This window comes from Eumetopias jubatus, unplaced genomic scaffold, assembly GCF_037043125.1.
Source record: "Eumetopias jubatus isolate StellerSeaLion01/CBP00866 unplaced genomic scaffold, mEumJub1_p1.0 scaffold_15, whole genome shotgun sequence".
In the NCBI taxonomy this organism is placed as follows: domain Eukaryota; kingdom Metazoa; phylum Chordata; class Mammalia; order Carnivora; family Otariidae; genus Eumetopias; species Eumetopias jubatus.
This window is the reverse complement of record NW_028274821.1, coordinates 14,948,163-14,973,378: the sequence shown is the minus strand read 5'-3', so window position 1 is coordinate 14,973,378 and position 25,216 is coordinate 14,948,163. Positions and strand designations below refer to the sequence as shown.

Sequence of the window (25,216 nt, the reverse complement as noted above, 5' to 3'; positions counted from 1 at the left end):
TTATCCTCTCAGAGTGTTGGTTTTCTTACATGCAAAACCAAAGTAACAAATACCTATCTTGAAGAATGGTTGAGAGTGATAAATGAAATTATGATAGTAAAATAATAATAGCTAACATGTGTAAAATGATTATTATGTGCCAGCATCATTCTAGGTGCTTTAGATCTTAACTGATTTAATCCTCTCGATAATTCTACAAAGTAGTACTACTTTTATCCCCATTTAGTGAGAAAAAGCAAGGTTGCAGAAGTTAAGAAAATTGCCCAAGGTCGCAGCATAATGCTTAATACCTACTAGGCATTTATTAAATAATAAAAAAATTGGATGTCAGGGTGCCTGGGTGGCTCAGGCAGTTAAGTGTCAGACTCTTGGTTTCGAATCAGGTCATGATCTCAGGGTCGTGAGATCGAGCCTTGCATCAGGCTCCATGCAGCCTGCTTAAGATTCTCCCCTTCCCTCTTCCTCTGTCCCTCCCCACCCCCACTCACACATACTTTCTCTCTAAAAAATGAAAATAAAAATAAATTAAAATTAAATTAAATTTTTAAAAAAGAATAATTGGATGCCAACATTATATCTTGATCAACAAAATTCAGATGTACTGATTTCCAATAGTCTCCACTCTTTGGATGAGAAAATCAATATACATAAGGTACTTATAAAGTACAAGAATTGAAAGCTGCTGCTTTGGTTGAGTTATTGATGAAAAAGAATCCCAAATGGTTAAAGCGTGTGTTAGTAGGTATGTACACATGATTAAAGGTCCTCTTGTGTGGAAGTCTTCACTCCTTCATAATGACAGATAAAGGAAAGCCTTTGTGAAACAAAGGAGAAATCATGATTCTTACTTATAAAAATCTCAAGCTCCAAGGAAACTTGAGAGGGATGGATGGGAGCCAGGGGGCTAGTTTTCCCAGATGGCTCTGGCAAAGGAAATCAACTCTGGTCTATTCTTACTGTCCTAGAAATATTTTCGTTCCCCTGACCAAAAAAAATACAATAAAGTCAAAAACAAAACAAACAAAAAGAATACTGGAGGGTGAAGGAAGATTGAGTAAGGAAGAATATTACCTTAATGACTAGCTGACCATTAAAAGCACATGTTTAAGGTGATTGAAATCCTAAGAATTACTTTCTTGGCTTTACTGAATGTTCCATTAATAAATCACCAGGCCAAGTCAGCCAATGAACAACTCCCAGAAACACTGGGTCAGGGTGCCACAAAGCTAAGAAATTAAAGCAGTCGGTATAGCTAAGTAAACATGGTTGTTATCAAAATAAATAAATTTAAAAGGGCTTCTACCCAAGAGCCATTTCGATGCAAAAGTATACTGAAGTATTCCCATACCCTGCTCTGTAGACCCATGAAATGTGAGAACTGCTCCCTTCCCAAAATCAGCTTCTTTAAATAATCAACTGAGTGAGGGTTTTTAATTATTTCTTGTATTAATAGGCACAGAAGCATTTTTTTTTCCTTCAAACAGGTGCTTTATACACAAGTACATTGTGTAGAAGAAGGAAACCGTGAAGTCTCTGCTCGAAGCTGGTGGTGTAGCCGAGCACCACTCTTAATTAACCTCTGCTCCCTTGCCCTGAAAGGATTTCACCACACCGCTGGAACTCTGAGGAAAGCAGTCTGAAAACCACCAGCCACAATCCAATCCCTTCATTGTATAAATAAATCCATGAGGCTCAGAGAGGTGAGGTTAGAGGTAGAACTTAGCCCCGAGTCCACGTCTCTTAATTTTCAATCCCCAACCTACCCTACTGGACCAAAATAAAATGGTTGCTTTTTCAGGTGTAGTCAGGCAGGCTTTAAATCTAATCCCGGTAGAATGTTCTGGTACAGTCAGGTTTGAGGTTTCAGGATGAATAATAAGTAGACCGGTTATTTTCCATCCAGGTGTTTTATATCACCTGTGGTGGTTGCTACCAGGTTAGTGCAGCCACCTATTACAGGGAGGAATGATCTATCTGGTCAACCAACTTGAGGGAAACGCATTAACAACTTAAAAATAAATTATGCCTAAAATCCTCGCTGTTGGATTTTTTTTTTTTGGTTAGTTACTAATAAAACATAGAAATTGACTTTCAAATAGTTGGAAAATACACCAGGATTTCCCTTGCCCTGTCCCACCCCCTCAACATATTCTCACCCATTCAATAAACAGTTTATAGAGTAGGACGTTCTGCTTACTGAGGTTTTTCTGCTTCTCAGAATCAAAAGACATGGCCCTCAATCCTGACTGTATATCAAGGGCTTTCAGAGCAGAAAACAAAAATATGCATATTGTAGTCTGGGACAGACACATCTGCCCTCCCACCCAGAGATTATCATTCAACAGGTTTAAGGCCACATGAATGTACAAAACTGCGTTAACACACAGGAAAAGACAATGAAAAACATAGTTCCACAGCGACAGTGGAAAAGATGTAGCTTCTCCTCAGTCAGAAAAAGCCAATACTGCTGGCCTTGAAAATGCCAAGCTCCAATTCCTGAGCCGTATTTGAGAGTCCTTCGGGATTAACAACCCATTTTTAGGGCTTCGTGCCTATTATTAACTGCTTATTTTAACTGTCGTTTGGCCCTCAGCTCTGGAGATGCTCACGTTGCTAGGGGTAGATCCTCTTTCAGAATGTGGGAACTATCCCCGGGCACCACCCCACCCCGGCCCCGACAGCATCCTCAGAATAAGCTACTATTCCCAATGCTTTACTCTAAAACACATCTTGAAAGCCTGACCCTCTGTTAAATCTGTCTTAGAAGTTTCACCAGTTTTTCAGAGTGCAGAGCCAGATGGAAAGCCTTGGAACCTCGGTGCAGATCCAAACCTGTGATCAAAGTATCTGCTCTAGTTATATTGAGCCTAGTGCCTTGGATTCCATATACTTAGCGAAGATTGATGACTAGAGGTAAATTCTGGGAATAACATAATCCTCAGAAAGATTCTCTCAGAGTTAGACGTCCCTGAAAGACATAAAGGGTAGGAGAAAAGCTCCCTGACTTCCATGTTGGGGCAGAGAAACCTTTACCTCTACTATAAAATATTGACCACTTGCTCTAATAATGTGATTGAAATCCATGAGGGAGAAGCTCAATACAACATTCAGAAACCCACAAAGGGAGACAGCCCGGGCACCATAGTGCCAACAGTTTCATAACAGAGGCTGAAATCAAGGGAATCAGGACGACCGTGACCACCAGCACCAGCTGTGCAGAGAATTGCAAAGCTACAAAGCAGGACCCACTTCGGGCCATGGAGAATCGTCACAAGATAGTGAGCATTACTGACAGGTGAGAAGCCATAGTTGTTTCTTCTCTGGGCCTGCATCTGTGCTTCCATTCTGCAAGCTGGCTTTGAAGCTGACGTTCTGAATCACTGTCTTGGTAACATGCCTAACCTGCTCCCTTGCTGCACGGGTAGGAGGCAGCAGACTGGAATGCATGCAAGGTTTGATCAAGTAGCATGAGCAACGGATGTGGATTGTTTGAGAACTGTGCACACTGAAAGTGAATGCCAAGTCCCAGCTGCTATTTCCTGAAGGAATGAGGGTCCAGATCCTCCATTTGTCCAGCAGAAGCTGGATGTCTGGATTTTATATATATATATATATAGGCTCCATGCCCACCGTGGAACCCAATGTGGGGCTTGAACTCATGACCCTGAGATGAAGACCTGAGCTGAGATCAAGAGTCAGACACTTAACCGACTGAGCCACCCAGGCACCCCTGGATTTTTTTTAACGTGAAATCTCCTACTTTTCAATGTTTGACAACAAAGAAAAAATGTTATAAAAAAAAATACCCCCAAATGGTTAAAATGGCAAATTTTATGTTATATATATATATATATATATATATATATATATGAATGAAAAATGAAAAAATAATAAAAGAAAAAGAAACAAAAATCATGTGGGCCAATTAAAAACCTAACATTCAGACCTAAGACCTGGATTGAGCTGCAGACTCCCCACATTCAATCTCTGCCTAGCAATAGGTCCTGGTATTCTCTTACTGCCATCCCAATTCCTCTCTCTCCCCCCCTTCCAAAAATGGGTTCATTCCTGGACTCAGCTCAAGGCTCCAGGTCCTGGAATCTGCCACAGGATTACCCTGGGTACATTTGGAAGACCTGAACGTAGTTTGGCCCCAGATTCTGCCAAATTACCAAGATGTTCTGTTCTTTGTTGGAATGTCAAAATCTGTTGCCCATCTAGACTGCTACCAATGTGTCACCGTCCCCCACGGTTCCCGAGGTTGTCCCTGGCTAGGTCTGCTTCTACCCAGCCCTGCCTGTCTCACGCTCTCTCCATCTCTCCGGTCACACTGCAGGGGACCAGGCATCATTGACTCTGTACTGAGAGGAAATAATAATTACAATTTGTGCTTCCCAGCAATGTGATATGTTCTGGCGCCGTGCTAAGTGTTTTATGTAAATTATCTCACTTTATGATGCCAATAACCCTGAAATTAGCATAATTTCATAAGGAACCTGAATGGCAAAGAGCTACACAATTCATTCAAATTCGCACAGCTATTAAGTGAAAGGTCTGAGATTCAAACTGTAATCAGAAGCCCATTCCTGCTCCACGGCCCTACATGGGAGATAGAGAAAAGGGAGAGTGGGGGGTATTTCTATGCCTTCTGCAGGTAGAAAGGGAAGATCCACTCTTTGGCATTCTTACTCAATTTCACACCATGCTTTGAAATTTCACAGTATTACCGCTTTCCAATGTGACAATGTTCTACACACAGTTACCTGTGGTTTCCAGTTTGGGGGGACTTTATGGCCAGTAACTTTTCAAAATATATTTCGGAAGCAACATAAGGTGGTTGCCAAACTTGTATTTTGCCAAGTAAGGACATTTTTAAACCTATAATTTGGCATCATTATCACTTCACTGAATGAAAACTATTTTAACAGACAGGTGCACACATACCCACACACATGCGTATGCACACACACACACATGACTCGCTCCATGGAACCAGGCACCCTGTTTGTCTTTGCTTTCATTCATGGCTGGTGTGTCCAATGTACATGGAGTTCCCAGCCTACAACTGCAGTGTTCTAGAACTTTGCTGGGAAGACCATTGTTTGGAACTTGGAAAACTTCATTCCGCAAAACAAAACGATGCCATTATAAATGATGGCTAGGTTCCCATTTCACAGGATAGATCTAGAATCTCTTGTTTTATTTTGGATATGAGGTAACTGAGGCCCCAGAAGCTTAAGCAATGTCCTTAAATAACACCTACTTTTTTGCAAAGCTAAGATTAGAAGTGAAATATCCTCATAACTACTTCAGTTCTTTTTTTCATCACCAAAGACAATGATACTATACTATAATATTTAACATTATTAGCTCAATATCCCGGTGGAAAGACAGCTTTGGCAATTTACGACCATTTACAAAAATGCTTCTGCGGAAAAATGCAATCGGTAGCACAACTGAAAGATATAAACATGCTTGTTATCACAGACACATTCCCTCATAGTCATGCCTCACCTCCCCAACAACCTTGGCATGGAAATAAGAGTGTGATCCTCAGAAGTGATCAGAAGTGAATCTGCTCCCATTCCTCAGAAAGAATCATTTGTCTTTTCATATAGGGAGTTGGCAAATCTATGTGCCTCTGAGTGTGTTTTACTCTCACCAACACCCAACGGAAGACTGAAATTGGGTCACTGACATGTCACCATGGAATAGCTATTTAGCATAATCCTTAATTGGAATCCTGTGTACTGTTCCGTTGGCTTAATATCATCCCTGTGCTTTAAAGAGAGCTGTCACCTGATTATATCATTTGAGGCTGGGACCCTGCAGAGAAACATGAATGTGCAAGCCACACAAACGTGTAAAAGTCAAATATATTATCTCTTCAGAGAGATAGGAACGAACGTATTAAACTAAAGAAAGTCTCAGTTCAAGGAACAAATAACTAAAAGTGACCAGAGGTTATAAGACTCTGAACAATGAATTTGCTCATAGTTTTTTCAAAAATATAATCATTAGTTCAGTCTCTCTAATGATGACAATATATAAGCATCTATGTACATATATATGATGTGTTCACATACATGGCATTAACATATATATTATTCTGTATAGTGTCTATGACCATGAATATTATATATAATAATGAGTATTTTATATATGTGATATACTATAGATAGCACTATGTATAAAATATAGGTAATTCTCAGAGGATTTAAGAGATCAGCAATCAGGCAAAGTATGTTTAATTACAAAAAGTGGCATCATACTTGAGAACTTCAATTTTCTTCTCCATTTTCCAAGGCTTGCATTTGACAGTAGCAATCATTTGTTTTTTCTCATCTAACTCTGCCTTCAGTCTTTCCAATTCCTCTTCATTAATTTCTTCTTCTTCTTCCCTTTAAAAGGGAGAAAAAAAAAGTTAAGTTTTCCTTGATTTCCAAACTTAAAGAAGAATGCTATCCGATACTCGGTCAATGTGAATCAGCTTGGCTGTACATAGTGGATGCTGAGATTTATAAGCATTAGAGCTTGTATCTATGTGAATGCTGATACAGGATTTCTGGAATTATTATAACTTTAAACAATAGTGTTTACATTCTGAAGTCCTGAAACTGTTTTACATCCACAGCCTCAAAGTCTCAGGATGAAAAAAATCTGTGGAAGATTAGTTCCAGATCTATCAACATATTTTCCTCTCTTCTTTGTTCCCTTGTACACTTTCCCCACCAATTCTTCATTTCATTGAAAAACGTTACTTTTCGATAAGGATAGTACATCAGAGGTGAAGATGTCTTTGAAGTGCCCTTACAAATTTGTTAGCCATGTCTCAAGAGAAAGAGAAAAATTGAATTAGGGGAAAATAAAAAATCTATTTCTCAAAGGTAACTTAATCTGCTAATTAAATTCAAAACTTCAGTTGATAAAATTCAACTTGAAGTATATTTGGCGGAAGTGAATCCTTTGAAGAGACCTTCAAAGGAATTTAGTATCTCACTGAGCAAATGAGATGTATCTTTTCTCTTCTATATTCCTAGGACTGCAAAAATACCACGTAGTCTAGAATTAACAAAACAAAAAAAACTAAACATGAACAACATGATTTTAAATCGAGGAATGAAATGCCCTATTGTAACGATCAATTGTTTTAGTGATAGATTGTTTTATTTATTAAGTTATTGTCATTCAACTTCAAACTCACTTCTATACTAAATATTGTGATGCTGGAGCTGGGACTCTATAGGGGACCCTTCTGCTTTGTTGGCCGGCTCAATGGTAGGCCACCAACAGAAGATAACAAGAAGGGACTTAGGCTTTCCTTTGGCTTCCTGGGGTGGCAGATCCTCCTTAGTAATTCCTCTTCACCCCACTAACTGAAGGGCCTTCCCACAGCTGCGGGTGAATCTAGTTTGCCAACTTTTCCAACACTCACAGAACCAGCTTCATCGCCACTCCCAAAGAAACCAAATCCCTTTAGCATCACCCCCTCCTCAGTGGCTTCAGCCCCTGGCATCCTTCCTCTATGCTTCTAAGTTTAAATTTCAACCCCTTTCCACCATTCCTCCAGCCTCTGGAGTGGTAGCTTCTTCTTATACTTGCTGTCACCATGACACGTTAAGTGTTCTCTTGTCACCTTTCTAGTAACCTAGTTTACAATTATTTATACCTACTCATCAGTTCTCTGAGTAAATACTTTCTGTTCAGTTAAGTGCTGAAGTTTCTTTCTCCTAACTAAACCCTGACTGACAAATTGTAATCTGACTCAGCCTTAGTCAGAAACATTGTTGCTCACTCTACTCGTCCTGACTCCACACAGTAGGACTATGGCATGGCTGCCTTTGAAAGTTCCCGCTGAGGAACAGGAGGACATAGCCATGGTTTTATGGCCCACCGTACAAAATGACTTTGCCTCCTCCGTTCTTTCCCACCAACCCAGTTTTTAATCATGTCATGAAATAAAGACTCACCTTAATTTTCTAAAATAACACTTCCTGTTGACAGTTTGATTTCTTGACCAATTCAGATATTTGGCTTAGAATAGCAATTCACAGTAAGGGAACTATGGAAGTACACTCTAAAATACAAATCTGATTGCCATTAGGTTGTTTCCTTTTTAATTATTTGATGTTTAGTATATAAAATCTTACAGCGCTGCACAACTATGACATAAAATACTTGAGAACATTTTTACTACATCTATATCCACAGTTGTTGTTTGCTTAATTTGCCAATCAGAATAATAATGTGTGTGTTGGTTTGTCATAAGAGGAAAACATATATTTTAGTAAAAATGATTGTTTTGCTTGTCAAATCACTATGTTGTACACCTGAAGCTAATGTAACATCGTGTGTCAATTATACTTCAGTTGAAAGAAAAGATTGTTTTATTAAGATTACTCAAAAAATTGTTTCCATGTAGACATAGACTAAGTCTAGATTATATAGTTAACTGTTTCATTGAAATCGTTATGGAAACTATCAAAAGGAAAAGAAAATATGTCAAGAAACTACTACAAATGGGGGTGCCTGGGTGGCTCAGTCGTTAAGCGTCTGCCTTCGGCTCAGGTCATGATCCCGGGGTCCTGGGATCGAGCCCTGCATCAGGCTCTCTGCTCAGTGGGAAGCCTGCTTCTCCCTCTCCCACTCCCCCTGCTTGTGTTCCCTCTCTCTCTGTGTCTCTCTGTCAAATAAATAAATAAAATCTTTAAAAAAAAAGAAAAAGAAACTACTAAAATGAATTCAATTAGAAAAAAAAAAGAGCAACAAAAAGATTTCAGATAATCCAACTGCTTGATATTTTAAGTTTTTAACTTGCCCATTCTTCCAAAAAAACTCAGAGTACAGTTGACCCTAGAATAACAAGGTGCTTAGGTATGCTCACCACTGGGCAGTCGAAAATTCACATATAACTTTAGACTCTCCCAAAACTTAACTATTAATAGCCAACTGTTGACCTGAAGTCTTACCAATGACATAAAGGGTCAATTAACACATATTTTGTAGGTTATATGTATTACATACTGTATGCTTACAATAAAGTAAGCTAGAGAAAAGAAACTGTTAGAAAATCGTAAGGAAGAGAAAATACATTTACAGTACTATACTATATTTATTAAAAATAATCCATGTAAGGCAAGAATCTGCAATGGGGAAAAGATAGTCTCTTCAACAAATGATGTTGGGAAAACTGGACAGCTTCATGAAAAAGAATGAAACTGGATGACTTCCTTGTACCATACACAAAAATAAGCTCAAAATGGATTAAGGACCTAAATGTGAGGGCTGAAACCATAAAAATCCTAAAAGAGAGCAACAGAGTGATTTCCCTGACATCAGCTGTAGCAACATTTTCTAGATATGTCTCCTGAGGTAAGGGAAACAAAAGCAAAAATAAACTATTGAGACTACATCAAAATAAAAAGCTTCTGCACAGCAAAGGAAACAATCAACAAAACTAAAAGACAACCTAAGGAATGGGAGAAGATATTTGCAGATGACATAATCTGATAAAGGGTTAGTATTCAAAATATAGAGAGAACTTACACAACTCAACACCAAAAAGAAAATAATCCAATTTAAAAAAATGGGCAGAAGACACGAAGAGACATTTCTCCAAAGAAGATATGCAGATGGCCAACAGACACATAAAAAGATGCTCAACATCACTAATCATCAGGGAAATGCAAATCAAAACTATGATGAAATATAACTTCATACCTGTTTAATAGCTAAAATCAAAAACATAAACAACAAATGTTGGCGAGGATATGGAGAGAAAGGAACCCTTGTGCACTGCTGGTGGGAATGCAAGCTGGTGCAGCCACTTTGGAAAACAGTATGGAGGTTCCTCAAAAAATTAAAAATAGAACTACCGTATGATCCAGGAATTCACTACTGGGTATTTACCCAAAGAATATGAAAATACCAATTTGAAAAGATATATGCACCACCATGTTTATTGTAGCATCATTTACAAATGGCCAAATTATGGAAGCAGCCCAAGTATCCGTGGATAGATGAATGGATAAAGAAGATGTAGTACACTGGAATATTACTGAACAAGAAAAAAAGAATGAAATCCTGTCATTTGCAACAACATGGATGGATCTAGAGTTATAATGCTAAGTAAAATAAGCCAGTCAGAGAAAGAAAAATGCCATATGATTTCATTCCTGTATGGATTTAAGAAACAAAACAAATGAAACCAAAAAGAAAAAAAGAGACCAAAAACAGACCCTTAACAATAGAGAACAAACTGGTGGTCACCAGAGGGGAGGTGGGTGGGGAGATGGGGGAAATAGGTGAAGGGGATTAGCATGAAGAGCGCTGAGTAACATACAGAATCCGTCAATCGCTGTATTGTACACCTGAAACTAATATAACACTGTATGTTAACTATACTGCAATTAAATTTTTTTTAAAGATTTTATTTATTAATTTGACAGAGAGAGACACAGCGAGAGCAGGAACACAAGCAGGGGGAGTGGGAGAGGGAGAAGCAGGCTTCCCGCGGAGCAGGGAGCCCGATGCAGGGCTCGATCCCAGGACCCTGGGATCATGACCTGAGCCGAAGGCAGACGCTTAACGACTGAGCCACCCAGGTGCCCTGCAATTAAATTTTTTTTTAAAAAAAGGAAAAAAAGTCCATGTGTATGTGGACCCATGCAGTTCAAAATCATGCTGTTCAAGGGTCAACTGTATCTACACGTAAGTGTCTTAAAGCTTTATATTAATGAATTCTTGTTAAGAAACATATCTATAACAGTATCTCATTTAATCCAGAGTCACAAAAAATTTTTAAAAAATGATCTGTTAGGTATGTGGATTTACCATGTAATCACAGCTTATTTCTTCACATGCCAATTTTTAGAAACCATTTAATGGAGATCTTCCTAACACTAATTATACACTTTCCTGCTATCTTAAATCCAGTTATTTGTGTTTAACCTATTCTATGATTCCTTAAAAGATTATATGAAATCTCTTCAATAACCCCCTTTTCTGATTATCCACATATTTATCATCCCGTATAACAAATAGTTTCGTCTTCTCTAAGACTCCAAACAACTTTGTCCTTCTTCTTTGGTGCATTTATATTGTCTTACTTCACAATAATTTGAGTCTAAGTGGCCCCTCCCTTACTTTATTATGAACTCCTAGAGAATACAGTCAATTGTGTATTCATACCCATGTCTTCCAAAAGAATTAGCCAATTAGCTTCCACAGCAGTGGAGCTGGATAAATATTAACTAAATAAAATGTTTATGTACAGAATCTTTCTGGATGACAGGGTTATCATTATAAATCCAGGACTCAAAGTCCACTAACATAGAACAATGTCCTCCAAGATTAGTATGGTATGGAAAGATAAGAATAAATCCTTACGCTAAATAACCCCAGATGGGTGTATTTTTAAAGTCTTTGTTGTTAATTGCTCCAAACAGATAATGTTGTGCTACCAGGTATAGTTGTTTCCTGAGTTATCTTCAAATAGGCAGGTAATTAAAATATTACTTCTGCCAGCATATAAGGGGAATCGCTTTTCCAGGAATCACTCAAAGAAAGTGCTAATCATGTTAAAAGAATATCTCATAGATACGCCTCATCTTCGAAAATGTAGGGCTAATCTGTGCAAGAATGGCTTTCTATCTTAAGTTTGATTTACTTAAACAACAGTTGTTGGGGGGGAAGGCATAATGTGCTGAATTGCTCACTGCTATGAACATATTTCTTATTCACTTAAAACTGGGTCAGGAAAAGCCTGTCGTATTATTAGAAATCCTCCAAAATGTCTAACGAGGCAGAGTTTTTTAACTGTCTCCAAAGATAGTTAGCATTACAACCTTGGTTTTAGTTGGCTTCAAATGTTTTGTCAGTGCGGGGGAAATTCCCTTAGGTGTGTCACTTGAACGTTTAAGTTTAAAAAGACCATAAATCGGTTAATCTAAATAAATGTGCCCTGATTTGCCTACAACTTTTTTTCAAAATATATTTGCTGATACATTTTCTTTAAAGAAATACTTATCTTCAGAATGAACAGGAGAAAATGAATCATCAATCATCACAAATAATTTATGATACGATTTAGCTTAGTTGTCCAAATTAGAGCAGTAATTATATAATTTGAAAAACCTTTGGAGACAAAGTTCACTTTAGCCAAATTTGGCTGTGTGGAGAAGTGGGGAGGACAGGTGACAGGGGTGCTTGGGGGATTCTCAGAATGAAGACGTGAGTGGTACCCGCTAGGGGCAGACACTCTGGCACTGAGACAACATTCTCTCAGGTGCCGAGATTCAGTTGATTCATATGGTCCTATCTCTAGGGGGTTGAGCAGTTCACCTGAGAGCCTTAAGCAGACGGAGAGAGCACAGAAATTTTCATCCAACTCACCTTTTTAAAAGGACCTCTCTGAGGCACAAGTGGAGAGTAAAAGCAAATTCTGGAACACAGCCTACATCATGCACACTTCTACTGATGAAACAGCGCCGTCAGCAAGCACAGGCGTTGCTAATAGGAAATATTACTACATCATAATAGTGGTAACAATAAGACATAGAACTTAAAAGTGTGAGATGATTTTTTTTGTTTGTTTTTTTTTTTAAAAAAAAAAGCACAGGAAGACATAAAAAGGAAATAGGAAAAAAAATACCAGGGGCAAAATTTATTTATTTTTTTTAAAGATTTCTTTATTTATTTATTTGAAAGAGAGAGAGAATGAGAGAGAGAGAGAGCACATGAGACGGGGGAGGGTCAGAGGGAGAAGCAGACTCCCCGCTGAGCAGGGAGCCTGATGCGGGACTCAATCCCGGGACTCCAGGATCATGACCTGAGCCGAAGGCAGTCGCTTAACCAACTGAGCCGCCCAGGCGCCCTACCAGAGGCAAAATTTAAAGAAGGTGGTGTCTTGGTATTCAAAGATGGAAGAAATGAGCTTGAGATGGAGGAGAGAAAGGAAGAGGCAGAGAAAGATTTAAAAACTGAAATCAACAAAAATATGATGAAGAAACAGGCACCCCCATTTTTCTTTTATTCCTATATTTTAAAAGGAACCATCATCTATCAATGCTAAGCTTCTCTACCTGCCAAAATTTCATACAATTGTATTTAATTGCAATTTTTTATGAAAAGGAAAGTAAAAGCTAGTTGTGAACACTAGAATGTGTCATTTGGGGAGGACATCTTAGAAAGTTCCTCTCCATCCAAAGTCCTAGCAATGTTTTGGAGGAGATTCCCTCACCCCATGGTGGTTCCCCATGGCCCTACTACCTGGAAACAACAGAGAAGCTGTTCTTGTAAAACATTTCCCAGGGGTCTAGATTTTCTATTATTTGATGTGTGTCACACGCACACTTTTCTTACTGGCCTGCCATCTGCAAATTTCCAGAAAGCCAAGACTCGAAAAGTATTTTCTTGGATTTTTTTCCTAAAGGGTATTTAATATATTATTTTATACAAAGTCAGCACTCAGTGAAATGTTTGTCTGGTGGAAATGATAGATGTAGGGTTGTGTTAAAAAGGAAATGACAACCCCAATACTCCATAATATGGGCCAGCACACTTTTTTTTTTCTGGAAAAGAACAGATAGTTGATATTTTAGGTTTTGAGAGCCACATATGGCTCTATCCCATATTTGTCTTTGGTTTTGTTTGTTTGGTTGGTTTTTGTTTTTGTTGTTGTTGTTTTTTCAAGATTTTATTTATTTATTTGACAAGGAGAGAGACAGCGAGAGAAGGAACACAAGCAGAGGGAGTGGGAGAGGGAGAAGCAGGCCTCCCGTCGAGCAGGGAGCCCGATGGGGGCTCAATCCCAGGATCACGACCTGAGTTGAAGGCAGATGCCCAACCGACTGAGCCACCCAGGCGCCCCTGTTTTGTTTTGTTTTGTTTAATCAACAACCCTTTAAAACTGTAATAATAGCTCTTGGGCTGGAATTAGCCATATTTTGCCAAACCCTGCTCTATAAGGTAAAGTGATTTGGGCTCATTTTTTAGGAATTTTCCACTTAATTTTGATAACAATGCCTATCATTAATGGAATAACTTTAACATATTTAAATGAACGCTAATATATTAATAACCTACGACCGTTTAGATCTCTCATAAGGAAATCTGTCTTAGCCCATTCTTAATACATATATTCACTTTTTAATTGTATTTAAATTTTAAAATACATTTAACTAAGTGGAATAAAATGGCAGCATTGGATTAAACCTGTCGTCTTTTTAAAAGTTGTCTTAATTACCAGTTTTAAGGCCACAGAGTGCCTGAAGGGAGTGGTCTTCTCTCAGAGTTAGGCACTTTTGAACGAGTCACAGTTTCAGTTATAGATTAGAGCTCACTTACGCTCCTCTTTTCAGCCTCCTCCTTCGCTCTTTCTCTCTGGCCTTCCTTGTTTCTTCATCCTCTGGTTCAGGTTCCGGGTCATCCTCATTGATAACATCTCTGGTCCGTTTCCTCTTCGGTCTCAAGCTCTCCCTTCGAGGTAGTTTATCTTCCTCCTCCTCTTCCTCTTCACCTAAACACAACAGTGAATGCTTCGAGGACCAATATCGGAAAGTTCTCTCTCCCCCTGCCAAAGGTATGCTTACTGTCTTAATGACCGTTGTCACACATGAGATCACAATCCAGCAAGTCTCTACATCATGGTAAGATGCACCATGCCATATATATATTCCATAGCCTGCCATTCAAATACACTTATCTAGAATCTCATTTCTTTTGTGGTTCATCTACTCAAATATGTGAATGTGGATCCCCAAATTTTAATAATCCTTAGAAATCCAGTCTTCATTTATATGGGTTGCTAGATGACTTAGAGTTTAATATCATACCAAATGCCCTCTAAGACCAAGTTTAGAGGTTACTGATCTAACACATAAGGATTAAGTGATTAGCTACTATATGTTTACTACTATTTCTATCTTAGAACAAAGGACAGGAAGGACAAGAAAATGCAACAAACTAGAATAATTTTGAAGAAACTAACTCAGCCCTTGAGATTTCTAATTCTAATTATCTTTATTCCTGATTCTAAGATTGTTCTTCTTTTCCTAAATATTTTCCCCTTTCCTAAATGAAATTGATACTAAATATATTTATTTACATAAATACTTGCTTGATCATATCTTTATGAATAGAAATAGATAACATACAAATTTAATGTAAAACTGAGAGAAATGACATTTTATTTTATTCATCAATGCCTCATCTGTCCATAACTTCACTGGAATCTTCCAGATAGAGTAGAGAAAGAATCCAGGTCCTTCCTTCAGTTTATAACATACAATCTTACTTCACTTTCATTTTTGTGCTTCTCCTGATATTTAGAATAATCTGTTACTAAAAAATCAACTCATAGTTATCACTCTCCTCTTAAACAGAAGCTACTATAGGGACAAACTGTACTTTAATGGAAAACTATGAATTGTCCACAGTGTACCCTTTCATGTTATCTGATTCTGATTCCATGGGAGCTGTTTTATAATTTTGAAAGTTACAGATTACTAGATAGCAATGCAAAATAATCCTCATCTGTAGACATGTACATGAACACAGTCCAGTGGAGAGACAATTTTCCCTCACCAGAAAAAAAAAAAAATCCCACAAAACAGTCATGCCTCCATCTGCACAATCATTTCAATATCCCTGATCTATAAATGTATCTGTTCTTTGGATTTTCCTTTGAACTGGTTGCAACACCTAGAGAGTCCTCATTTGTTCATAAAATATGTTCATTCTTATGTGCGTGTGTCATAATTTTATTTATTTTTTATCTTTTTTTATTTTTTGTTTTTTACTTTTATGGGGGGGGTAGCAGAGGTAGAGAGAGAATCTTAAGCAGGCTCCATGGCCAGCACAGAGCCCCGCCTGGGCTCCATCTCATGACCCTGGGATCATGACCTGAGCCAAAATCAAGAGTCTGAGTCTTAACCCACTGAGCCACCCAGGCACCCCTAATTATCTTTTAACATTACTTACTGAATCATTTTTTATTGATATTTCAAATCTGAGATCTAAATATTACCTATAGTACTAAAGTTTGGCTAGCAGAGAAAAACAGAAGGGTAACTTTCAAACTAGGCTTTGATAACTATACAGTGTCATCAAAACCAAGAATGATGTTCCACTTGTTAAATATGTGGCAAATGTTGTATGTTATGTGAACCCCATTCGGACATTCTGAAAATTTGCCCAGTCTTTATTAGTCACATTAGTCACCATTTATGGAAAGAACAAGCCCTTGATAAGGATCGAGAAACAATTTTCCCACAAATAACTCAAAAACTCAAACAGCCACTTAGTACTATGCATTTTAGGATATTTTGTATTAAGACTAACCTATTAAACTTGCAGTTTGACCGTGGATGAAAAGTGTTATATCCGATTTCTCTTTTACCACTTGGCAACAAAAAGGCTGTTCTTAGTGCCTTCACTGGTTTCCAAATATTCAAATTCTAAAACAAATAATCATTATTTTGCAGTTGCCGGCTAAATGCAGAGTTGCATAAAGTTTTACCGTTTGAAATGGTCTTCGTTCAGTATGGAAGGGTAGAGGAATATGCCACCTCAAAATATGACTGCATGAGCTCAGGACATACCACCCCAAGCTGAGCCACTTTGTTATGTTGATTATATCCAGCTGTAGGTATTTGAATAACAGCAAATGCCTTGGGAGGTTTTTCCTGAACTCCCCTCCTCTGCCCAAATACAGATCCTCCAAGAGGAACTGAATTGTCCTAAATCCCCTCACCACGAATTTCACCCTTAGGGAAGACTGACTCATCACAAGGGAAGACCCTAGAAGTCAATACCACACCCAGACAAACTTTGTCACAATCATGCCTCCAATCTAGTCTTCAAAGGGCCCACTCACCTTTCCTAAAAATTATTTGTTCTCTTCTAACAAGGCCTATACACCCCTTCTTTTTTCCTTATTAAGATGGTATTTAAGTCTAAATTCTAAGCCACCTCATAAAGTGACTTATTTTTCCTGAAAATCTCTCATGTATACATGAGGTATTCATATTAATAAACTTCTGTTTGTTTTTTCTCTTGTTAAACTATCTTATATTACAGAGGTCCCAGCTAACAACTCAGAAGGCTAGAGGGAAAATTATTTTTCCTCCCCTCCAGTACTCAAGCCATGACATGCAGAGTCTGTGTGAGACTCTGAGCTGTTTGCATGTAAAATGCATCAAATGACTGAAAACACTCGGCATCATGAACATTCCCTGGCTGCCATATTGTGCTCAGGTTATTACATTGATGGTGTTGACATATCCTCCAATTGAACTCTTCTTGAGATACTGCTCTTTCTTTCAGTTTTAGTAAATTCAGAGCTTTTGCTCATATAATGATCTTTCCCATGCTCCAGTCCATGAGCTGTCTGTATACAAGGGATCACACTCCAAACTCTTAAGCTAAACCTACACAAAGTAAAAACAACAGAGCAATTCAAAAATACCCATGAATTCCTTACAAATTCAGTACAAAAGAATGTGCTTATTCATTTTAATTGAAACACCTGATCAATTCAGTCAAAATGGCCAATCTGTTCTATTATAATAGATTGAGCCATAGAGAAGAGCTTTTAGGACAAAGACCTTAACAGGGAAAATAGTAGAGAAATTTTTAAAAGCAAATTTTTGTGGACTACCATCTACCTGATCATGAGTAACTTATACTTTGGGTAGAATGTGTGTGTGCCAATTAATGGAATCTAGAGTGGAGATTCCATTTGCTGGACTTGATCTCTTTTGTGAGAGCATCAAATTTTTCCACACACGTGGTAGCATGCACTCACATGTAGTAGAATAATCCAACAAGATGAGAGGACAAGTCCCCTGAATTCACTGCTATTCTACAGGAAACTCATTCCATGTGGGTCCCTCCCCACTTACTTGAACTTTCTTCTGTGTCATCTTCTTTTTCCTCCACTTGAATTTGCACTGTTGAAGGACAAATACAGCAATTCTTTAAATGACAGTATAGTGGTTAGTAATGGGATTTTATTGTTATTATTTTCATCATAAAGTTTTCTATGTGGTTAATGCAAACATTTTTCAGCGATCTTGTCAAAAACAGCATTGTTTATTAAAGATATACAGCCATGGCATCCTAGACAGTGTTGTGCAAAGACTTCTCTGCTTCGTTGCCTTCAAAGACTTGCAAAACATATCAATTATAAGCCTGTCAGCTCAATTGAATATAACTGTTACCAAAATAAATTCCGTGTTGTAGTGAGTAGACTTGGGGTTTGCTGGGTCATTGCATTCCATAATAAATTGCATTGTTAGTAAAGCTATATCCACATGCATAAACAATGTGGTTATTAGAACCAAATTAACTTATTAAAATAGAGAACATTTTATTCTAACCAGTTACCAGTGTCAAAGAGCCTTTCAGAAAATGTCGCAAGGCTGATATTTCCTATTTCAGTGATCTCTGTAGGTCACACATGGAGACAGCCTAAATTTTCCAACATAGGATTTACCTTGACGATGTGGGAACAGGTGATTTTGCAGTTCTTCTCAAAACAAAGAACAATTTTGTCTGTGTCTTCCTCACCCCAGACTCAAGACTGTTTTTTCTTTTTAGTTTTGTTCTATTTTTGCAAAGGCATCAAAGCGTTTAAGAAAAAATTGTAATTGTCTAATAATATGTGAAAATATATTAATTGGCAGATTTTTCCACTTGTCATCTACTATCCATTCATCACAGGTCTCAGCCAGAGACAAAGCTCTGCAATTTGCCCAGGTAAAAATGAGAGTCGCCTATTTCTTTAAAACCATAGTCTAGTCACCTGTCTATAAAATAGTAACTGTATCATATTTTTACTTAAGTCAGATGAGCCTGAGTCTGAGAAAGTAAAGACGACAAAACAACGTTGCTGCCAACAGAGGCAACAACCTCTGTTTTGTTTCTGCTCACAGACCGTCAAAGGTTATTTTTCAGAACTTGACAGAAAATGGAACGCATGCCAAGAGTTTAAATTCCATTCACAAAGAAGATCATTGTAAAAGCACTTTTTGCCTTTAAACAGCATCTGCATAAAAATTTTTAGGATATGCAAAAATGTTATCACTCAACATCAGCCATGGAATGTGAAAATAAGTGTTCTTTTGTTCCGGGTGGGATATGTGCTTCTGTTACCGGCTGTAACTGGATCTGCACAGGACAAAGATCTTTATGTCATTACTGAGAGTCCGCAAGAGTGAAGGCAGACACTTCTAAGATGTTTTGCATTTAACAATCGGCCTTGGACTTTTATTTGTAATTAATGCCACCACCAAGCTTCTTCAGTCAAGGAAGAATTCCCTAGGAAGGCATTTGAATGCTAGAAGGTTAGCCTTGGAGCAGAGTCCGATCTGTGTATATTAAGAACAGCTAAAGGACAAACAGCAAGAACTGACCCACAGCTTATTCTTTAACATCAGAGGCAAAGCAAAATCCACACAAAATACTATGCTGATTTATAACAATCAACTCACTAGACATGATGAAATGAAACAGAACAATTATTAAAGGAACAAAAATATAAGCAAATCTTTAGGAAGGATCATAGGTTAAGTAAGAACAGCAGAATGAAATGTCCCTAGCCAAGGAGATGAGCAACAAATCCATTTCCTCTGATAACCAGGGGAGGAGAAAAGGCAGGGCCGTAGTCATGGATCATCTTCTCAAGTACAGGAAGGGTAGTAATAAATGGCTATTAAATAAAACCTAAAAATCTGTCAGAGGAGACATCCCTGTGGTTGCAAGTAAAGAACTAAAAAAGCGCTATGGTTTCTAAGTGATGTAATGGAGAATGTTGCAGAAATAGCCCCTTCCTCCCTCTTGAGGTGACCCTCTGAAAGTGATATTCACCTATGCATGATCATCTGCACGCTCTCACTAGGTGCTTTCTTTACTCAATGGCATCCTCTTGGCAGTTGAGTTAGGGGCAATGAAACAGTTGTCTTCTTAGTTATTGTGATAATTGGATTGTTCTTGACTCAGCTCTCAGCAAAGGCATCATCAGCATCAAGAACTAAACAACAGCACTGTGGCCAGATTTAAGACTCCTTCAAGTGCCTCAGACCAACCTTGATTTTAATGGAACATTATTTGACCTGAAAAGCTACTGTCAGTTGTGGTCCATATCCCCTGCAACTCAAAGCGAAGCTAAAGAACCGAGCTAAGAAACCCCTCCAAGACAAAACCCTGTGCAAAAGAATACCTCAGAACATTTAAATGGGAGCTACAGACAGTCTTTTCCCTCCTCAGACAATTTTTGGGCATGGCCTGTTGCCATCCCTTCTCTCAGCAATCCCTAGTAGCTTATTCCCGATCATATGACCCCCCTCATGCTTTGGCTGCTTCCCAAGTCTATTGATTATGTCCTTTAAAAATAACCTCTCTCCTGGGGAGTGATGGGAGGATGGTGAAAGGAGAGGAGGGGGAGGTCCTGTCAAAACGTTGGAGGCAGCAAGCAAAGTCGCACTGAAGAATGCTATTTAAGAGAGGAATATGCAATCGGAGCAGATGAACGCCTAGGCAACCCAGATCCTCATTTCATGCAAATAGACCCAGTAATTAAAAACAGTAAAAGGAAACAACAGCAAAATGTCACATTTTAGAGGCATCGGAATCGTTTGGAGAAGTGGATGTTGTTCTAGGCTTTCTTTTTTAATCTATAGCACTAAAAGTTTATGGTTCTTCAGGTTCAAGGTAGCCAAGTGGCCAGAAAAGTTAAGCGGTGTTGCCTGTTCCTTTAACCCATGCTGAGCTCTTGAAGAGATGTTTGGAGCACTAGGGGATTACTCTGGAAACTGAAAAGCTTGTTTATCCAATTAGCATTTATTGTACACTCGCAAGGGAATACAGTGCAAAATACTCTGGGGAGGAAGTTTGTAGACTATAAAAGAAAATATAAGGCGTCCTTAAGGAGTCTTGCTATTTTATGCAAAAGAATGACTTTATAAATGAGATGCAAGATTAGGTACGAATATCTTATCTAGCTTCATTGGGTGGTAGCAGTGATGTATTAGTTATGTTTATTTGGCTTCTTTGTGTGTTTCTTTTCAGGGTTCTTTTTTTTTTTTTAATGTGTGAGGAAATGTCAACTTTGGTCCTTCCCATATAAATGAGACACATGTCACCTCAGACTAAACTGCGTTGGAAGGGATAGGCATCTATGCTGTAACAAGGACATTTCTGAATCTTACCTGAAGAACCCATGCCATCAGTATGGGATGTGATGTCCATGGAATATGAGAGGAAGAAAAGAATCAAGGACAATCAGAAGGTTTTCACCCTTGGCACCTGGAAAGGTAGAGTCAGAAGAAAAAGAGATAAAAAGACTATAGGAAAAATAGTCTCGGTGGGAGGAGCTGAAGACCAGGAGTTTAATATGACATACTGGAATTGGGTTGTCTATTAAACACCCATGCTTGAGTTGAGTAGGCAGTTGGATATTTGAGTCTGGAGTTCAGAAGAGAAGTCTGGCCTGGAAATACACATTTGGGAATTATCAGCTCATTGATGCTAGTTAAAGCCACAGGACCAGGTGAGATCACCAGGTAAATGAATATAAACAAAACAGAAAAGAGAACTCCAAAATTTGAGAGGACAGGGAGAAGAAAAACCAACCAAAGACACTGAAAATGAATAATCAGTGGAGTAGGAGGAAAATAAGAAATGTGTCGTAGGCTTATAACTCAAATATAATGAGGACTAAAAATTGACCATTGGATTTTGCAGTGTGGAGGTCAATGTCGACTTTGGCAAGCAGATATTTAGTGACACGGTATAAGGAAAAGCCTGAATTTCAGTGGTTTTACAAGAGAAGGGGCAGTGAGGAATAGGAGACAGTTAGTTATTCTAGCCAAAATGTGTTTACATGCTGATGGCAGAGATCCAGTGAGAATGAGAAATTGACGTAGGTTATGAAAAGATAATATTGCTCAACAGAGCCCCATAGATTCTGAATTGTTTTAGTTCACTGATGTGATTTTTGGTTTTGTTACTGAGCTGTGCGTCTCTAACTGAATCTTTGTAAAGAGATGGGGCAACTTACCCCTTGCTTATATATAGTGTTCACTGTATAGCAGTTCAGAAGAATGGGACAAAAGGTGGTGATGGAAGAAGAGAGAAAAAGAAAAATGGGGAAGAGTAAGGAGAAGAAGGGAAGAATACAACAAATAAAGGGAGATAAAAGGGCAAAAATGAGGTGAGATTACAGCAAATAAGAGGGGAAAAATATAAATATAAAGCAAAACACTGCATTTTGTCTTTGCTATGTGTTATAATTAAACACATGTGCATTCTTATACTTATGTAAATAAATATTATAAATATGAAATTATAAATACTAAATTCATGTACTCAATGATATTTCAAAGTTTAGAAACACCTCAAGTTAACAAAATCTAGACTGTCTTCAGCTATTTCTTCCGTCAATACTTTTTGAACAAGAATGTGAAGGTCAAAGAGCTAGATAATATGAACAAAATAAAAGTACCTTTTTTCTTAAGAGAGTATATTCCAAAGTAAAGTTTGCCTTGTTCTGTAAGGAAGAAGAGTTATGATCCCCTTACCAAAAACATGAAATCTCTTTTTTCAAGGGGAAAAAAAAAAAGAAGAGAGAAAACTGACGAGTGAAACTATGAAAAGTAAGCTATGATTTTTAGAAATATCTTTTAAATGCAGACTCCTTAGGAATAGACACTGTAAATTTTATGCTCTGAAATTTCTAGGTCTGATGCCAACCAGTAGCTGCTCAAGTTGCTAATTTTTGATTATAGTAACAATGATGATGATGGTGATGTAATTATGATCTGGAGAAAATTGTATGTATATATGTATGTATGTATGTATGTATGTATTTATAAGCTGTGTTTAACTTATAGCCAAGAACAACATTTAGATATTTTGCTTTTCTAAAAACCAAACAGAAGGTAAACCAACCCAAATTTCAAAAAGGAATGAGTAAAGTTAGCCGTAAAGAAGAATTTCCCACCAGTGAGACACTTGGATGCTACATCAAGTCACCAGACAAACCACATTAAGGTATCCTCTCCCCTGCAGAGAATGCCCCAGCATCCTGCTTCCATTCAGTTATTGATGGGTGCAAAATAGGGAACAGAAGGCACTGTCAGCAAAATTGAATGAAAATGATGGGATGTGATTCTTCTTCCTCAAGAACAGAACCTACCCAACACATGAAATCTGATTCATTTTAAATCAGCAGCTCCCCTTATTTTTGTTACTTTTAGGGAAGGACAAGAAGATGCTTGTGACATTTGTTTATAACCTCAACACCTTCAAATGATGGAGTTAAGCATAGTAGTTGGAAGCCATTGAGTAGAGAAGATTTTTGTTCCTATATCATTCAAATAATGTAAAAACCTGTAAACTATAAGACATTTACAAAATCCTTGGAGTGGGAAAAAAAAACAAACAAATTAAGATCATTACATTTGACTATCATCAAGGATTCTGGGGGAAAAGTTTATTTTGACAGGTTGGGGCTGATATTTTTTCTGCAGGTGTCAGCATCCTTCTTATCTTCCTTAAGACGATTGAGAAAATGGACCACGGAGCACATACATTCAAAACCACACTAATGAAAACTTTAAAAATAAGTGCCAAAAGGCTGGTCATATTTTCAATCATTATAATATCTTGGAGATATGAAACAGTTATTTAAAATTGCAGTGTTTATAAAATTACAAAAAATAATAATTTTGACTTTTGGTAAGACTCAACCACCCAAAAGGAGGGAGTGGGCAAGAAATTCAACTGCTATAGTCGTTGTCATTCTCCAATATTTTTCCTTCTAGATTATATTTATTTTTTTGAGGCTGTGAAGCCCTTAAGAAGTAGAGAATAAATAGCTGCTGATGTCTGCTTTGTTAAAAAACGCAATATAAAATATTGTAGTTGCCAAACAGAACAGGATGAATTCTGTGGAGAAACACATTTAACTATAAGGTCCTGGAGAGAAAATGGCCAACCCTGAGACCAGAGAGAAAAAAGGAGATTCACTCAAAATAAAAATCCTCCTTCTAACCTTTTACAATGATAATAATCTTTTTTATATACATAAGAAGGAGGGTAAGGGCATGCACACCAATTTTTTTTTTTTGCACATTTTTCCTTCTGTTTTTATTGTACATGAAATTAAAATTAAACACAGGCTGAGTAGGTAGCTGGTATGTTTCCAAGTTCTACCACCCTTGAGCTGGAAGAGGAAATATAAAATGCTAAAGCATACTTCTTCAAACAGTGAATTATATACTGGAGTATTTGTGAGAAACTGTAATTAGATATTTTATGACACCATTGGTCTACAGAAAAACAAAAACAGCTCTTATTCTATCTGGTTTGGGGCGCTGGCTTTTTTTTTTTTAACTATTCATATTCAATAAATAGCTATTTACAAAGACCTTTAGAGTTCTCCGTGGTTGCGCGCGGGGGGCAGAGGGGGGGGGAATTAAATGGTGAGTCTTGCTTTTTCTTTGCACATTTAGAATATTCTGGGGGAGGGGACATTTCTTATTTAACCACGCTGTCATAACATATATATTCAGAGTGTGTGTTCTCACATTTCAATTACCACCATAAAGAGCAACCACTGTAAATAAGTGTGCTGAAACGAAAATACATTCTCTTGTGTGAGTTTTTGTGGCTAAAATCTTTTATAGTAATAGGATACCAAAATAACAACCAGATGAAAATAATGTGTTGTAAGCCTTTGGCAGTTACGCTTATATCCGTGGATTGCTTAGAACAAAAAGGAATCTCTTCTCTCCCCCCAAGCATTTCTGCAATATTCCAAGTCACAAAGAAGAATGCTTGTCAAGATTCAGGGGTAAACAAACAACATGAAACAAACAAAAAAGCACTAAAGAAATGTGTAACAACTAAAAGCAGAAGATTGTTCCCAGAGCATAAAGAGGCAGGAAGCAAGGCTGGCTGAACTCGGTGCGGTCTTCATCCCTCCTTCCCAGCTCCGCACAGAAGATGCTAATTACTTCTCATTAGCATACATTAACAAATGTTAATGAGTGTCTTCTAAAGAACAAAGGCAGCGAGGGGCAGCATAGAGGCAGGATGATGGCTTAGTTGCAAGTTAAGCACTGCAACGGAAGACAGGCAGAGAAAAAGAAAATGAGTGACTTAGGAAGGCATTCGTAATTTCCTAAAATTTGGAAGGAGTGTCTTCCTGACA

At 37.9% G+C, this 25,216-nt stretch overlaps 1 protein-coding gene across 1 annotated transcript in view; it reads right to left on the bottom strand.

Annotated features, from left to right (window-relative positions):
- Window positions 1-25,216, bottom strand: part of TMC1 (transmembrane channel like 1) — a 146,324-nt gene that overhangs the window by 96,777 nt on the left and 24,331 nt on the right. Inside the window, exons 3-5 of the mRNA XM_088019128.1 lie at window positions 17,904-17,951; window positions 14,347-14,518; window positions 6,273-6,401 (exon numbers count right to left, since the gene is read on the bottom strand). Coding sequence (XP_087875254.1) covers window positions 6,273-6,401; window positions 14,347-14,518; window positions 17,904-17,951 — 349 coding nt within the window. The remainder of the gene's footprint in view (window positions 1-6,272; window positions 6,402-14,346; window positions 14,519-17,903; window positions 17,952-25,216) is intronic.